The sequence below is a fragment of the Suillus fuscotomentosus genome (genome assembly GCF_016647785.1).
Source record: "Suillus fuscotomentosus strain FC203 chromosome Unknown F5891scaffold_72, whole genome shotgun sequence".
In the NCBI taxonomy this organism is placed as follows: Eukaryota; Fungi; Basidiomycota; class Agaricomycetes; order Boletales; family Suillaceae; genus Suillus; species Suillus fuscotomentosus.
The window spans coordinates 25,968-44,231 of record NW_024539584.1 but is presented as its reverse complement, the minus strand read 5'-3'; the positions used below and the strand labels follow the sequence as shown (position 1 = coordinate 44,231).

Here is an 18,264-nt window from a genome sequence, read left to right as displayed (position 1 = left end):
GAGATGCACCAAGTGGATATAAAAAGTGCTCACCTAAACACTACACTCAAGGACGACGTGTATATGCGGGCACCATCCGGATACTTGAAGAAGGGAGAGGAAAGAAAGGTCTTGAAGCTGCTGAGAAGCTTATACGGCTTGAAGCAAGCCGGGTTTGAGTGGTCCGAGGAGCTAGAAGAATTTTTCCTCGAAGCCAGATACACACGCTCGCAAGTCGATAGAGCGGTGTACTATCGGAGGGAACAGGATGAGCACACCGTCGTAACGGTATCGGTTGATGACATGGCCATAACATCAAAGCATCTGGAGCATATACAGAAGTTTAAAGATCAGTTGCGCCAGAAATTTGAGATAACAGACCTGGGAGAGCTTACCTGGTTGTTGGGTCTCAAGAGAGAGAGAGACCGAAGCGTGCGAACCGTAACGCTGTCGCAAGAGGCATATGTCAACACAATTGTCGAACGCTTCCGCCTCGAAGACGCAAAACCAGCGCATATTCCCATGGAGACTGGGATACAACTGACAAAAGAACAGTCAGACCATTCGCCAGGCACCAAATCTGAAATATCCGAACAACACGTACCGTATCAGAGAGCGATTGGATCGCTAATGTACGCGGCAACTTATACTAGGCCAGACATAGCACTAGCAGTGTTGGTACTGTCGCAATTCATGCGAGAACCGGCGAAGTCACACTGGGAGGCAGTAAAACGCATCATCTGTTACCTGAAGGCAACAAAGAAGGGAAAACTTACCTTGGGGGGGGGGGGGAGAGAAAGATCTAGAGGCTTATGCGGACGCGGATTGGGCAAGCCAAGCCCACAGGCACTCCATATCAGGATACCTGGTCCTGCTGCACGGATCGCCGATAGCTTGGAGCGCGAGGAAGCAAACAATTATAGCATTATCAACGGCTGAAGCCGAATACATCGTGCTAACGTCTGCAATGAGGGAAGTGCTATATCTTCAGTCATTACTGAAAGAACTTTATAAAAGAAAGGACACACCTATCACCATCTATTCAGACAACCAAGGCACCATTGCCCTCGCCTCAAACAACAAGTTCCACACTAGAACGAAGCATATCGATATACGCTATCACTTTATCAGATCAGTCATCAAAAATGACACGATAAAGTTAGAATACATACCAACGGATCATAACCTCGCAGATGCTTTCATGAAAGCACTGCCAAGGCCGAGACTCGAAAGATTGAGAGATGAAATGGGAATAGGCTGTGCTCAAGGGGGAGTGTAGGAGTTAGTGCATATTGGAGATAGAGGTATGAGCACAACAAAGAAAATATTAGTAATATGTAGAAGAATTAGTAATGTAGGGAACGAATAACCGGTAATGTCCAAAACGGACATTATTTGTCATCGACTCGTGGACCATAGACAAGTCCGCGATTACATATACACAGTCCGGGTACTTACATTTAGCGTACCTTATTATATATACTGTAGCATTATTTCGAGTAGAAATTGAGTCCAATTAATTATCTCAAAGTCTTCATTCAAATACTACACTAAATTTTACATTCAGCACAAAGCCTCGGTTGATGGCTGCATCTACCAGACTCTGCTTACTTGTATTGATCATACTTCCAGTCGAACTCATTGCCATCTTTGCAACAAGATGGTTTTGTAATCCTCCTTATTCTAGCTTTTTATATTCGTGGCTGGATCGGAGATAATGTACCATGTGATCAAACCACTTCGGATCAAAAGTCCAAATACATAAATACTTCATCCACTTTGCGGCATTGCCAGGATCCATTTCTCAATCAGCAATGAACTGCATATTATTCCATCGAAAACAGCATCAATAGGAAAATAGAAACACAACCCACCAGTATGTTGCTACGTGCAAATTCACCGGCCTCCTCAGCCAGGACTATAGCATATTTGATATTCCGAGGCCCAAAAGATGAGTCATCAAGTGAAGTGATGCAAAGCAAACTGCTCCTACTTACACTATTAATGCAGTACAACAACTCCTTTGTTGTGCAGCAGTCATTGTCCTTGGTGCATTTGTCGCCAAAAAGTCCACACGCACTGACAGACATCATAGATGTTGTCAGCGCAACAATAACGGTGAGGAAGGAGAAACGCATAGTTACGCGAGCTAGTATGAACTGTTGAGATGCTCTAAAAATCTCTTTGGAGTGAAGTATAGGAAGATCCTGATGACTTGTTTTTATACTCGCGAAAAATAATGCTTATTTCAATGTTTCAGCGAGATGGTTTAGGTACGAACGTATAGGCTATCTTATGAGAAACTGATTGGATTCATTTTTTGCCAGTTGCAACCTGCAGAAGAGGCAAAACTCCGGGCTATATGTAGTTGTGTCGTCCCTTCTGTCATCCTTGCCATTGTAATTGACCACCTTAACCTCATCCAGAATAGCCAAGAATGTCTGGGATCTGGCCACTCCGGGGCCACAGTTTGGGGGCCCTTCGGCAAGTGCGGCTGACCCAGGCGGAGCTTGAAATGTTCTAAACTCCATTCGGTCATACTCACCCTCTCCTCCTAACCTCCTCCTGCCAGCATTCCTTCTGCCGTGGATGCCTACTCACACGCCCGTCATCCCACTGTGGATGCCTACTTGCACGCCTGTCGTCCTGCCCGCCACATGCAGATGGCACTCTGTTTTGCGAAACCATTTCCCTCTATTCTAAAGCCAGAATGCAGCTCAGACAAATATTTCATTTCATCTTTTCAATGGAACTCGGACAGGCTGAATATTTTTGTATATTTAATTCTGCGATGAATTTTGCTTAGTCATCCTCAACAATGACTCAGGCTGAATCCCACACATGCCAGGTGACTGTGAAAAATAGTTCTCGCATGGGTTACCCTGGGAAAACTTCCTCAAAACCCTAAATACTTGCCTCACGTCATTTTCTCATTCAACAAAGTGACATCAGAACGGAACACCAATGATCATGAATATTTCTCTTGCAGTGCACAATCATCGTGAGTTCCTTGGCAGCAGGTTCAACAGTGAGCTAAGAGTTCTACTGAGCATTGATTAGTCTTGACCTTTGATTCTACCTGTTTGTGCTGAGGGGGTTGATTGCTGTAATTCCACACAACTTTTTCGAGATACGATTGTTACAAGGCATTGTTGTTGAAGGAAGGTTTGAAAAGGTGTCTTTTTTTCTTTGTTTCTTTTTGTCATCACCATACCGTTGGGTTGACTAGTTTTCTTTCATCTTTCAATCACTGCCATACTGTTGGAGTGATTTCATTTCAGTTTCATTTTTGTTGGATTGACTGCATTGTTGCTGACCTTACAGAAGTACTGTGGTCTGACATAGCTTGGGAAGTGTAAACAGCCACCCACGAACGACCACGTTATCAGCCATTGGTATTTGTCTGAATCGCTGACCATGGAGATATTTGTTTTTATAGGTGTTTATCTATAGATCATCTATCTAAGAAGACACCGCGTCACTGATCAACTTGACCCTTGTGGGCAGGTGACCTAAACACGCATGCACGCGAGGCAATCGAGAGCACGAGGGTGGCAGGTTGTCGGAAATAGATGGAACGGAAAGCCAAACAGCGCTTCGTGCTGTACTGGTTTGATGCAGTAAGTTGGTTCTTAGGTTCGCGTTTGTGGCACTTACTCAATGGTTACATAGGACAATGCACCTGTGCTGATGCAATGGGTCATGCACTGCCCATATTTCCCTCAGTACCAGCTCTCAGGTGATCCTGCGCTTGTTGCATCCCTTGGCGACAATATCCTCAAGATCGATGTTTTTGAGGAACGCTTCATGCGGTGGATTCCTTCTGCACTCACATACCCCTTCACCCTTGACTCGCGGTGTCATATCTTCGTTCGACACCACGGTGTCACCGACTGCAGTGATTTCGATGATCTCTTCAAGTCCTCAAAGCTGGTGGCTCACCCCACACACATGCGCTTCAACATGAAAGGTGAGCGTGATAGTTTGCGCAAGACGAACAAGCAGCAACAGGCATCTGCTGCTGCTTCCTTGTCGGATGTCGAGATCATTGACGACACGCAGCTCACACCAAAACCCACCTTGGGCAAACGCCACCGTCTCGCTACCCCACCACTATCCCCCACTCAACTACTATCCGACTCAGACAATGATTTTGACACTCATCTCGCTCGCTCAATGTCGCCAACACCACCGCTCATCATGTCATCATCATCCTCACCCGTCAAGTCAATGCCACGCGTCATTCCTGCGCCAGCTCTCCGTGTCATTCCTGTTCATATTCCAATCTACAACCCGGCCAAGCCACGACAGAGGTGGCCACATGGAATGTACACGGTTGATATGGCCATTGGCTTTCAGCAGATGGCCATCCCAAAGCTTCGCGGCTTCTATGGCCAGGAGCAGCTTTTTTGTCTGATCTTTGGCGACACTCCATTTGTCAAGACCATGTACCATGATAATCACAAGGCATGGCGCAAGACAGACCTGACTGTCCTCGAGACACACAAACTCACTGGATGCACTGAAGATGGCCTCTTGGCAAACTACCTTGCAGCACGGTGTGCAGCCTTGTGTCTGGGCAGCAAGAAACGTAGTGGGCAGAAGTAATTTTCATCATGTCTTTGTTATGTCTCATCCATTCCTTGATGTGCTTTCTTGGTTTGTCTGATTGCCTTTGCTACCTACTACATACTACACTTCTCATGTAATTAGCTATCAATTGATTTGTCTTTATGAAAACATTATGACCGCCCCATCGAAGATGCAGCGCAGCATAAACATCTTTGGGTCAGTATGTCAAGGGTGTTTCTAATCACATTCATAACAGCTTCTCTCAACGCGAGTGCAGTACTACTTCAAGAAAGCTTGGGTCACCCACTAAACTATCCGAACACTGTAAGGTATTGAAGATGCAAAGAAAACATCTTCAATACCCTACAGTATAGGTGTAGCTAGCTACATTTTCTTGAAGAACCCCTGAAGGAGGATCAAGATCTTCGAGCGCCTTCAAAACCACACTGATCCAAAAGGGGTCGTAAACAATTTTGGATCAGCGTGGTTTTGACACCTATACTGCAGGGTATTGAAAATGTTTTCTTCGGTTAACAAAGAAAACATTTTCAATACCCTACAATATAGGTGTAGCTAGCTCTTGAATGCTGATGATGTTCGGATAGTTTAGTGGGTGAAGGATTGGATTGGTGTGGTTTTGAAGGCGCACTGATCCAATCCTTCGCCCACTAAACTATCCAAACATCATCGGCATTCGAGTTGGATAGCAGGAGGAAAAGGGTTCTTAGCTAGCTACATTTTCTTTGTTAACATGAAGTAGCTATTACAAATGTGATTCATATGAAAACCTACCTTGACCATTGTGTTCTCGAACTCAAAGTTTCCAGCATTGGTACTAATGAAAATATCATATATTGGAAGGTAATTAAACAGGTGGATGGTGAGGAAGTTTGCCTTGTATGCAAAGGGTAGCAACAGTCATACGGTTTCGACAGAGGATCATTTCATCAAGGAAGAAATCATACTTGACCGGCGTCATCTCTCGGCAAATGTTATGAAAGCCACCAAACCAAACATTCATTTGCTCTGCAATTGATGAATTGAAATAATACTTACCATTGTCATCAAGGAGTTCAGGGTATGCCTTCATGTCACAGCACTCGCAGCAGAGCATATCACTAGCCTTATGCTTTGTTCTGTGATGGAAGGCATCCACACACATGCCCATCCCCTCAAATAACACGATCTTGCAACTCTCCACTTCACGCAACGCATTACAATTGGAGTCATAAATCATATGTTGCGGTTTATGAGCGCGCGGGAGGGTGAACATTTTCTCGATCATGATCTTGTTGAAACCCTGGTCAGCACATATTCTCTGACAACAAGACTTGGACTTACTAGCACATTTGAGACAGCCTCGTGATGGTACATCGTGCCACGGCCACAGATTACTCCACATGGACAAACAACAAGCTGTTCGTTGTTTGTGCGCTGACGGCGGAAGGTAGCCTTGAGTTTGAGTGGAGTGTCCTTGGCGCTACACCCATCAGCATCCAAATCAGACGCAACAGGATGATCCGAAACTCCTGTTGAGGTTGTTGTGGCCACCTGATGAAGATGCACAGCACCAGAGGCCATATTGTGCTTGTACCATTCTTCAACATCTTGAAGAGGGACGTCGTCTGTTGAAGTCGCAGGGAGGTGGACGGTGATAGCATTGTTTAACTTGGAGAGCTTCTGACATTGAGTCTTGCTCTTTCCGTGGTGTGATGAGTCGATGTTGACAGCTTCCATGCGGAGATGGACTGGGTCGTCGCATGCCTTGCACTTTCGTCCGGTCTCAATATCAACCACGACCGGTTGACCACAGCTGTTGACAGCACAGACAGCCTCAAGGTGATGGTGCTCGGCACAGAATCAAAGCCGGTTGTTGTCGAGAGGGTTTTTGCACTGTGGAATAGCACAACAAGGGCATCCAACAGTCATGCCATCGGTAACAATGACCTCAGTGTGGTGCAGGCCACCATCTGGTGACTTGAAGATGCGCATGCACCCGAGACAAGTGTGAGGGAGCTCGTCCTGTCCTTGAAGCACGATCCAAGTGTTGCGCGCATACATGGCGCCCGTGAAACGATTTTTCTGGTCACCATCGTGAGGAACAACGAGTGATTCGTTGCGTTGTTGGTGATCGTCAAGCAGGGCGAGAAGCATGAAGCAATCCCAGACTTGCTCTGTCGTCAGAGCATTGCCAAACTGCCAGTGATCATCACTGTCGCCAAGGTCGTGACAAGTCTGGGCAATTGCGTATAGGTTGGCACAGTTCGTCGCCGATGCACTAGCGAATATCATACCAAGTCAATGACGGCACCGCGATAAGTAAATGAAAAGACGTACGCAATCTGCATCAGATCCATCCAGTGCATGGCAAGTTGCAGCTCGATGAACTGATGATCGGCGACCTGTATGTACTGTGGCATGCCTCGGTAGTATGTTCAGATGGCCCCATTGATGCTATAGTTGGCCTGGTATTTGGTATTGCACTCTTTGTCATACTTAGCACCTAGCGCATGCACTCGAGAACAAAAACTTACCTTGGCACTTCAGGTGTATCGTCCAGCCAGGCTTTGCACCCTTGCTGTGAGTGAACAAGACGATACGGCATGGCTCCTCCTTCTTCAGCAATGATCCACGCTGCCATGCTGCACACTCGTGGTTGGCACAAATCTTGATGGGAGGGTATAGTGTGCGTTTTGCTGTTCATATCACATCAGCACAATTCATGAGGGAAAAAAAAATATGTACTAAGTCCTAGCTCGTGGCCATAAATCCTGAATGCGGTCTCATCATCTGCGCTCGCCTCAGCGCTACTTGGGAGCTCCCACACAATGTCCTTCACCAAGGACCATAGGACTTTGACTGCCTCTGGCGGCATGTCCAAAGAGGCTGCAAGGAAGCCGGTGACACTTGCTGGAAGAAAAGGAGGGGCGCAGAAGATGGAGATGTGGTGTGGCTGAGGCTGCAGGATATCCTCCTTGAGGATCTTGGCGCGGCGAAGGAAGGAGGTGAAGCTGTTGAATGGAAGGTCAGCAAGCAATGGATGATGGAGTACCAAGTCAAAAAGTGAGCCAATGTTGGGTGGGCTTGCACCTGTTGGCAAGGACGCCGACATTGCAACAAGGCAGGTGGTGGGCGCGGCAACAAGGCAGGGGTGAGGAGGCAAGCTTACTAGGGGGGCAGCGCACTGACATAATTGCTTAGAGTCTGTTCGGCCACCAATATTTGCGCCAGTTTACGCAGGTTTAGAATCTATGTTTTGCTTTCATAATCATAGGACTGTGCTGGTCACAGTGTGACCATCAATCAATACTAAGTAGTAGGCATGCCCATTACCCGTCTACAATCTATCCATCATCGCAACTCTTACAGGATGTCTCAGGGCAGAAAAAGTGCCCGTGGTGGTGCAGAGCTAATGGAAGCGAGAGATCGGTGTGTGTGGACAGAGGCAGATGAAACCATCCTCATCCAGTATGTCACCACCAACCGCTCACAAGGTGGTGATGGTATGAACTTTGATCACATGTTTTGGGTTGCTGCTGCCGCTGAAATGGAAAAACACCCCTGCTCGGGTGCAAGCAAAACAGCGGCAGCATGTCAATCAAAATGGGGGCGGGTATGTACTACTACTATATCAGCCTTGGTACCCTCATTAATGATCAAATTTCAGCTCCGTGGTACATTCAACGTCGTCGACAAAGTGGCCAACACTTCCGGACTATCTTACAGCATGGAACGCGGAGCTTCGATCACCCCAGAGTCCGAAAACATGTGGACCGACTTTGTGAAGGTAAAGTGATTTCAATTCGCATCAAACTACTATGACAATGCTAATTACTATGAATCAATAGAAAAATCCAAAGGCCAAAGGCCTCCGGGACAAGGGTTGGAAGCACTATGAGGCGCTGAAAGGTCTCATACCTGTCAAGTCAGGTAACAACAACTCGTTCTTTGCCACCATCGCGACACAACCTCCCATCATTCCTTCGCCTTCTTCTAGCAGCGCAGCCACCCCCCTTTCTTTTGATGAGGTCCATATGATGGACCTTGGAGATGCGCTCGATGGGATCAAGTTCCCCGGCTCTGTTTCAGGCGGCCAGCACGCAACCCCCCTCACCCCAGAGAGCCTCCCTCCATTCAATGCCGCACAGCAACCCTCCCTTGAGTCAGTCTGTGTTAGTGCGCTGTAGATGAGGAATCTTGACTATACGTGAAAACACTTAAAACAAAAGGGGTGCTCAACAGCAAGACCGGGATACGAGACAACGACTCGACCCAAAGGACAACCACTGAGAGAAGTTCCTCGAAATAAAGTGGAGGGAAACTCTGTGAGCTAGGCGGGCGCTAATAGGCGCGAGAAGATAACGCGCGTGAGCAGGAGGTCCGAGAATGTGCGCGCGCGAAGCGAAGGCGCGCCTAAAGCGTTAGAGGCAAGATCTTACTGAGGAGTGAGTGCAAAGGTGGAGGATTGACAGGAGGATATGATCGGATAACAAGTGGGGAGGTGATCTATTCACTTTCCAGTACACAAAGATAAGGGAAAAGTAAGTCCCAGAACCAAAGGAAACCCTTCTGTATTTAAGAATGGAGAAGGCGCGCTTCCGAGTGCGCTCCCGAACCGAGTAACCATATCAACTCTAATTATAACTAAGTTTAAATAAACTTTCCATAAGTAGCGCGGATGTCGGACCGAAGATTTTATTAGTTCAATGGATAAGATAGAAATAACGCACCAGCGAATCAGTAAGGACATGGGACGGATGGACGGACGATAGCGCGAAGACCTATGAGGAGGCGCGCGAAGCGCGCATAGCACGTGCGTAGGTAAGGCGCGCCTAAGTGCGCGCGAGTTCGCGCGAGACTGGTCCTTAGGAGTAGAGCTGTAACATATAGGAATGTATGGTTAAAGGCCGGATATTCGTCATTGAGACGCGCGAGTCTCTACAGCGCCATCATCAACAGCTTCTGGTAAACGGAAGCTGATTGATGATGATGAAAGTACGCTTGATATCGTTACCCGCCCCCCACATTCAACAAAATTGGGAGACTCGGCGAAGTCTGCACGCCTGACGATGCCTGTGGCCATCCAGCAGATGGGGACCAGTATTGGCGGTCTTAACACAATGTTCAAGCGCACGGCCAATGCTCTTGAGGCCAACACCTCCAACACCTTGGCGCAATCAGTAGATCCCATCCCTTTGCGCAGGCAGAAGGCGGTGAAAAAGTTGCAGAGTGAGGGTCTAGAGGACATACAACTACTCAATATGTTGAATAAATTTCAGACCGACATCGCTATCATTGATATTTATCTCGCTATTGAGGTAGATAGTCTTCGGCGGTTGTTTTTAGAGCAGCATTCAAAGGAGTGTTACATGGATTCTTGTCGTGTCATGTTCTCTTGTATTGTACTTGTAGTAGCAAAGCAATATCACTATTTCTATAGATCATAGTCATTGATGAGGATCCAGTGTAGAAACAACAATACTGTGAGGAGCAAAGATAGCTCCAGACTGTATCTATAAAAGTTGTAAGGTCGCGCGTTGCCTAGTCTGCGATACTTGAGATGGCAAGTGCGTTCGACCCTAAAGGGGAAGCGAGTGCAGCCAAGATCTAGAGGTATGCGCTTCAGCGAAGCGCGAGAAAGCGCAGGTGCGCGCAAGGCGCGGGAACACGCGCGCGTATTAGCGCGAAGCGTGGGAAAGCGCGCGCGCGTATGTGGAAATGATAGATAGACTAGACTTAAGTGATAATATGATGCAAGAGATGTGAGAGCGCGAGATCTAAAGGAATAGGTTTCTACTATATTCTGCTAAGTAGTAAGTAAGTGATAACTAGTAATTGGGAGGTAAAAGTCAGGTGTGAAAGGTAAGTAAGTAATAGTATGTACTGCTGGCGCTTATATAGCGCGCCTAAGCGCGGTCATGCGGAGCCGAAGCGCTACCGAGTAGGTATGTAAAGATATATATAAGTGAGAATTCATGATAAAAATAAAGGTGGAATGATATGCTAATAAAAGAAATGGAAATATACGCACTAGAGGGCTTGGTGGACAGTGGATGGATGCTTCTGGATGGCTGGCGCTATAGGGCACGCAAGCGCAGGAACGTGCGCGCGCGTATACATCGCGAAGCGTGGGAATGGTGCGCGCATGGCGCGCGTTGCGCGGGAAAGCTGCGCCTCATATAGGAATTGCTGTGGACAGTACACAGAGTGGTGCTGCGAGTTGGTGCTGTATACTCCCTTAGTGGAAACTGCCATATCACGCCATGAGAGGCATGAGTCTCTACACCGGTCTTAATCTGACAACAATGTCATCATTTGACGGAGATACTTTGGATCATAGTCATCGATGAGGGTCCAAATGGCTATGGTATTAACGCGACTACAGTACTAGTGATTCTATGATTGCCTGCTCTCCCCTCTGAATCCTTTCCCTGTTGTAGGCCTCCCACATCTCACTAGCAATCTGGTCACAATGGAGGCTCACACGAGTGCGTGCGTGCTCAGTAGGAGGACCGTTAGCAAGGTTTCCAGTGCCAGTGAGAATGTGCGCATCTAAGACATTACGATAGTCCATCATGTCATTTGGATCGTGAACTCGAATAATGTTGTGCACGAGACACAAGGCAGGAGGAATGCGCGCTTGAATGTCCATTTTGTACTCTGATGGGAGGAGAAGGATACGAAATCGGCGCTTGATGACACCAAAAATGCGCTCAACAGCATTTCGAAGCATTGCATGATGCAAATTGAAAAGTTCTTTGCGATTACGAGGCCTATGTAACAATGTGAACATAAGTATGAATGGTACTAGCAGAATGCATCATATAAAGTATTAGCACGACCCCACTCTGCAAGATGATAACGCACGCCCCGAAACGGGACCAGAAGCTCATTGCACGAGCCAAAACCAGCGTCCGCAAGATAATACTTTCCCTCAGGGATATTGAAATCGGTAGTACAAGCATCGTGATAGACACGAGCATCTGCAGCTGACCCCTCCCAACCGCTCAACATTGTAAACTTTAATGTAGTATTTGAATGAAGACTTTGAGATAATTAATTGGACTCAATTCCTACTCGAAATAATGCTACAGTATATATAATAAGGTACGCTAAATGTAAGTACCCGGACCGTGTATATGTAATCGCGGACTTGTCTATGGTCCACGAGTCGATGACAAATAATGTCCGTTTTGGACATTACCGGTTATTCGTTCCCTACATTACTAATTCTTCTACATATTACTAATCTTTCCTTGTTGTGCTCGTACCTCTATCTCCAATATGCGCTAACTCCTACAAACATGTAGGTAAACGAAAGGTTGAATGAACATGCCACGAGGCAGTTTTGAGAGAAGTTCCCCTTGCGATCCCGAGCGGCATGCCGATCTTCACCAAAAGGATGGCATGCGATGTGTGTACCGTCAATGGCTCCGATAGCGTCAACAAAGAACGGGAAGAACTTCGGGTTTTTCGTGATTTCGGGGGGAGGAGGGCTATCTATGTCGGGCAGGTGGACATATGTCATATATATTGGTGGCGAGGAGAATGCAAAAAGAACCTGTTTAAAATACCTGAAAGAACATAAGCTTGATACCAGGACAGCAACAATATACGTACTTTGATATTGTCTCGTTGGACCGCTGAAAGTGTTCACCAAGATGGTGAATTGAGAGACCTGTGACAGATGCATAGAGAAATATAGCAAGCTGCTCTTCGAGCAGTACATGCCTGGAATCTCTGCAACCTGCTTGCCGAAGGAGATTGATGAGCACATAGAAAACATGCTTGTGGACCCCAAGCTCGCATCTGATGTGTTCAGGGTGTACAGTGAGAAGTTCGGTGACCCATGCAGTCCCCGACAAAGCGGAGGTATGATACGGCTCTTTGTCGTAGTAGGTGTTTGAGTAAGCTTCGAGCGCGGTAGTTGTTGCGTTGAGGACTGTAATGACCGTGCGCATAGCATGCATGGCCATCTGCATGATGCATGCCAGATACCTCTTATCACTCTCCTCTGCATCTTCGTCCATCTCCTCTGCCTCCACAAGGTCGTATTCGTCCTCGTTAGCGTCCTCGTCATAATCAGGATCAAGAGGCATTGTATTGATAGTAGGACAAGGCATACGGTAAGCGTTATCGGAGCGTGACATCTTGTTCAAGCTCCGACAATTAGCAAAGCCAGAACCAAATTCTAAGAGCTAGTTCGGTAACCCAAGGTAAAGTAAATTTGCCAACTTCAAGGATGATGTAAGGCCGGCACAGTAGGTGCCGATAGCTGAGTTTCAACCTTATGATATCAATATTAGTAGGACTTGTTATCCATCGCGCTCATTGCTTTAGGGATAGATTATGGATACCATTGACCCCTTGCTCCAACAACTCGCTCAAGCCCAGGCTGTTCAGCCGCCAGCTGCAGGCCGTCGGCAGAATCATATGCGAATCCTACGTCACATTGCACTACTCGTCAGTGTCCTTCTGACTGCTACGCACTCATTGCTTCAGGACTCTGTACCTGAGGCATACCACACATCGGCCCTCTCAGGTGAAGAATGGGTCATGGAACTCATCACTGGTCACCCGGATCGTATGCGATGCGAACTTGGCATGCATGCAGATGTCTTTCACGCGCTCATAGCCGAACTTCGTGTTTTGGGTTATGCTAGCTCACGCCACGTTTCGCTCGAAGAGCAACTTGCCATCTTTCTATATACGTGCGTTACAGGGCTAACGATCCGTCATGTCGGGGAGCGTTTTCAACGGTCAAACGACACCATCTCAAAGTAAGTTTGTTTTTAATGTTATTTATGATGAGCTCACAAATAATTCCAGGTATTTCCGGAAGATCTTGTTTATCTTTGCGTCCCCCCCGTTCTACACAACATACGTATGTTCTCCCAACGACACCGATGACATCTCCAGCAACATCCGTAACAATCCAAAATTCTGGCCTTACTTCAAGGACGCTATCGGTGCGATCGACGGCAGCCACATCCATGCTCGCCCCTCATCATCTGATCGCCCCTCGTATCGTAATCGCAAAGGTTTTATTTCTCAAAACTGTCTATTCGCCTGCACCTTCAACCTCAAATTCTCCTACGCTCTCACTGGCTGGGAGGGATCCGCCACAGACGCACGCCTCTATGACGAGGCTCGTTCAGGCAGTTTGTATATCCCTCCCGGCAAATATTTCTTAGCGGATGCGGGATTCCCTTTGTGTGACGAGCTCTTAGTCCCCTACCGCAGTGTCCGTTATCATTTGGCTGAATGGGGACGTGCTAATCTTAGGTATGTTTTATTTATTTTATATTTTAGGTTTTTTAATAACTATTCTATGTTTGCAGACCAACAACCAAAGAAGAGCTCTTCAATCTGCGACACTCATCCGCTCGAAATGTGATTGAGCGGATCTTTGGCGTGTTAAAACGCCGTTTTCGTATTCTGTTGCTCTCACCTGAATATCCTATGACCATCCAGGCACGTATACCTGCTGCGCTATGCGCGATTCACAATTTCATATCGACTCACAACCCTGACGACAACGTGCTCCCGGACGACGACAATGAACACTTCGATTACGACAACCCGGAGCACCAAGGGATCCCCGATGATGAGGAGGAGTTTGACGGAGCGGGAGGCATGAAGGAAGTGCGCAATCGTATTGCGCGCTGCATGTGGGAAGATTATCAGACTGTTTTGCAGCAGCGGGGCCTGCTAGATGACTCCTTTGAAGATTCTGACAATGATATGTAGCACTGTAGCACGACTCTCATGTATCCGCCGCCATCAAAGCACAAGATGTTTGCATTACCATGCTTCAACTACTGCATTATCATCATATGTTGTGTCAATAGCGCATTTTACATGAGTATACTAACTACCAGGCGCAGGAAGTTGAAGTCCCAACCGCTGGGCTGTGGAAAGAATAAAAGCACGGCGCATCTCCTTGTCAGCAGTCTGTGTGTATATGTCAGTAGCTGCAGGGTCCATAGAAAAAACCTGTTGTATTATAAGCCGCTCTGCGAACGGCAACTCTGCATCCTCAACCTGCAACATCTGCATGGCCCTCGAGCGCTGGTCCATTACCCGATCCTCAGGATAGACCATGCGCTCAGCAATTACATCTGTCAAGCGATTGACAGAGCTCTGGAATCCCATCACGGCTACAGCTGTGGTGGCCTTCGATATCTTGGTGTCCAACGTGTTAGTGTTCTTGGTGGAACCGCCCTGAGTCTGTGCATGGCCTCCTGATCCACGGCCTGATGCGCGGCCTGATACTGTCTTCGCTCTTTTGATAGAGCTCGACTCGGAGGGAGGCGGCATTTGCATTTGAGAAACTGAGGTAGATGCAGATGAGGCGGTCAGCTCCATGTCGGTGTGAGAACGTTTGCCAGGAGGAGGCATGAAGGACGGAGAAGCAGGAGGAGGCATGAAGGACGGAGAAGTAGGAGGAGGCATGAAGGATGGAGAAGCAGGTGTAGAAGTGAGGGCAGCTGCTGCAGGGGCGGTGCTAGGACCAGCAACACCAGCACTAGATGTGGCAATAATGGGACCAATCATGGTATTGTGTTCACCTGCGGGTACGCTAGGACTGGAGCTTGAGCTTAAGGGAGGGGGGAGAGCTATATTGGGTTGGTACCCTGTGCGCCCTCGGGCGCCACTGCCTCGTGGTATTATGCCGTCCATTTGCTCGTAGTGTCTCCATCCCGATGCACGAAAAGGGCGCATGACTGAATTTCCCTATTATCAAACAGTGAGACGCATGAAATAGCATTAGTGAACTTGACGTACCTTCTTGGAAACATATTCATTCCATACTGAGGTTGAAGCCTCACCCTCGACATTTGCCCCTCTAATATTGTCCCAGTGGACACCAGACTGCTGGCGATACTTCTGAATAGCATTGAAAGTCTGCTTTAACTACACAATCTATTATCAAGTCTATAAATAAATTATATATTGATAGGACTTACTGACGCCCATTTTGTCTTACACATTGCCCCACTCTTCGCTGGACCATGCTCCAGGTACTCAGCAATAGCCTCTGCAGCGCCATTGTACGTCACATCTTTGAAGTTGCCAGCATCACCGATCTTGTCCCGATTGTTGGATAGGTAGAGGAGAAACTGATCAACCTCTGTGTCGGTCCAAACAGCCCTCTCTGTAGTAGTATGAGATGACTCCTGAGCCATGGAGAGGATGTGGACTTGAGCTGATAACACTATCGATATGACACTAGCCCAGATGTTGTTCCGATTGCATAGATCTTGAGTCGTATGCTGGGGTGTGTGATAGCTAGACATGGGATCAAAGGAAGTTCAAGCTCCGATGTCGGTCTCCAAACCGGAAGCTACTGTGCCGACCTTACATCATCCTTGAAGTTGGCAAATTTACTTTACCTTGGGTTACCGAACTAGCTCTAACTTGCGCAAATAACGCAAATAATGGTGGCCGAACAGACTCTTACGTGTAATGTCAGCCTCGTGAATTGAAACTCCAACTGAAAAGGTCACATGCCCCGAACTTTGGCCCCGGAGTCCGCCCCGAACTATTTGCCCCGGAGTGGCCATTTCCTGGATGCCCTCGAATAGCCTGTGGTATTATTTCTTGTTCGACCCGATCCAACTCTTCGAAATCAAAAGCATCTCCTTCCAGCATCTCAATATACTTAAGTTCTTCAGTCTGTTTCGATTCTTCTAGATCCGCAAATTCGGTAACAACATCGTCAGGCGAGACATTCTCTGAAACTAAGGTACAGCCGATTGAATTCAAACATCTACAAATATTGCTCGAGCAGTACGAAAATTTGTCTCAAGGCAACTATGCTGATTGGCTCCAAACTAGGTATTACACCATCATCCATGATGCCAAAGTGAAAGCAGAAGAGCATGACTCACTGTGGCGACGTGCCGCTCGGGCTGCCAGCTCAATTTTCACCTGGATCCTGGCAGTAATTACCTCCTGCCACACCCTAAGGCGTTTAAGTGAGTCAGGTGGTTGAATCCTGGTTGCACAGCGACCTGCTCATACTCACGAAATAATAACAGAATTGACTGCAGCATTCGCCATCTGTAATGCAAGGTGTATCCACGGGCGAACATGCGGCACTGGCAAACATAGACACTGTCAAAGTAACAACAACAGTGAGGAGGGAGAAACGCATTTTCTGTGCGAGGTGATAAGGAATATTCTGAGGGGATCTCGTATGATATTTCTGAGGATGAAAAAACACTAGGACGACGGCCATATTTTATATCCTGCATATACTTATGGGCACGATATCGATTTGGCAAATTGTTATTGCTGTGGAATGACGGAGATTTCTGCAGAACCTGCAGGGGTGTGCCATTGGATAAATTATAACCATTGTATCATGATCCAATCTTTCGGACATCGCTTCATCATTCAAACCTGCAGCAACTCTGGCCAGCGATGAAATTGAGAAGTTGCTACTCATTCTCGTGAATATCGTCGATCCTTTTGGATAGAGAGGAGAGAAAAATGTTGAGAAAGAATTAAAACGAAACAAAAAAGCAAGGACACGCACCGTTCAGGATACGCCGTAGACTTGAACACAACCAGATTACTCGTCATGAGCCTCTCGACCCGAGTCGACCAGCCGTTCACATCCACCTGCCAACATGTAAGTAAAACCCACACCTATATAGCAACGCGATAACTCACATCAAGGACATGCTTGTACCTCCCGGCCTCCTTGATGCCCGCCTCCACTCCCACCTTTCCTCCACCTCACACTGACACGGTTTGCCAGAGAATGCTATATCCATCAATGCAACGGGGGATGAAGGGTTGGTGAAGGAGACGTCTATAGTTTTTGGGTGCAGATCTATCACTGGTAGAAAGGAGAGGAAGTAACAAGATCCATCAAGCGCCCCCTCTGCGCCTCCAATGCTTCCCATTCCCCTAATGAATCCCAGTATTCAACCCCCTCCAAAGTAACATTTCCTTCTTCTCCATTTACGCTTCCTTCAGCTCCCCTTTCTCGTACCCTCGACATCCTCCACCCAACTCAACATAATCGGGACCCTGATATCAGCGTTCAATGTGCTGCTGCAGTAGCTAAACTGTGGGTACAACTACCTTCATATCGCTAGACCAGCCTGAGGGTGAGCACTCAAGCTCGAAGTGTTGCATGACACAGGGAGCGACCTCGCACAACTACCTCGACAGTAGCTCTGCGCTTCCATTGTTCCAGCTCCACAAGTAAATGAGCGAATGTGATCTATCTGTTCGTCAACACGAGGGATTACGTTACCATGGGGCCTACTTTCAAATCGAGTTGTGACATACAAAGTTCTGCTGGCAGTGGGTAGCACAGTTTCTCGTGAGATAGATTGTGCGTAAACCATTCCGCCAAACAGAATTACGGCTAAAACAGGCATTATTTTTCGCGAGTATAAGAGCAGGTCATCTTCCTACCATCCAGTTCACTCCAAAGAGATTTTTCAAGCACCTCACCAGTTCATACAACCTCGCACAAACAATGCATTTTCCCTTCCTCTTCGTTATTGTTGCGCTGACAACATCCATAACGTCTGTCAGTGCGTGTCCGTGTGCGACAGGGGGAGCGCCTTGCACACACGACAGTGACTGCTGCGATAGATTGGATAGATGTGTCACAATCGTAAGTAGGAGTAGTTTGTCCTGCACCAAATTTTCACTGGATGACTCACCCTTTGTGCCTCGTAACATCAG

At 47.3% G+C, this 18,264-nt stretch overlaps 1 protein-coding gene across 1 annotated transcript; it reads left to right on the top strand.

The window, feature by feature from the left end:
• Positions 1-3,551: 3,551 nt before the first annotated feature.
• F5891DRAFT_1194646 (uncharacterized protein) lies at positions 3,552-4,587 on the top strand (the record flags this gene model as incomplete). Its single annotated transcript, XM_041367976.1, has 2 exons — positions 3,552-3,599; positions 3,652-4,587. 2 exons carry the CDS (start codon positions 3,552-3,554, stop codon positions 4,585-4,587), a joined length of 984 nt encoding a protein of 327 aa, XP_041220556.1.
• Between the last annotated feature and the right edge of the window lie 13,677 nt (positions 4,588-18,264).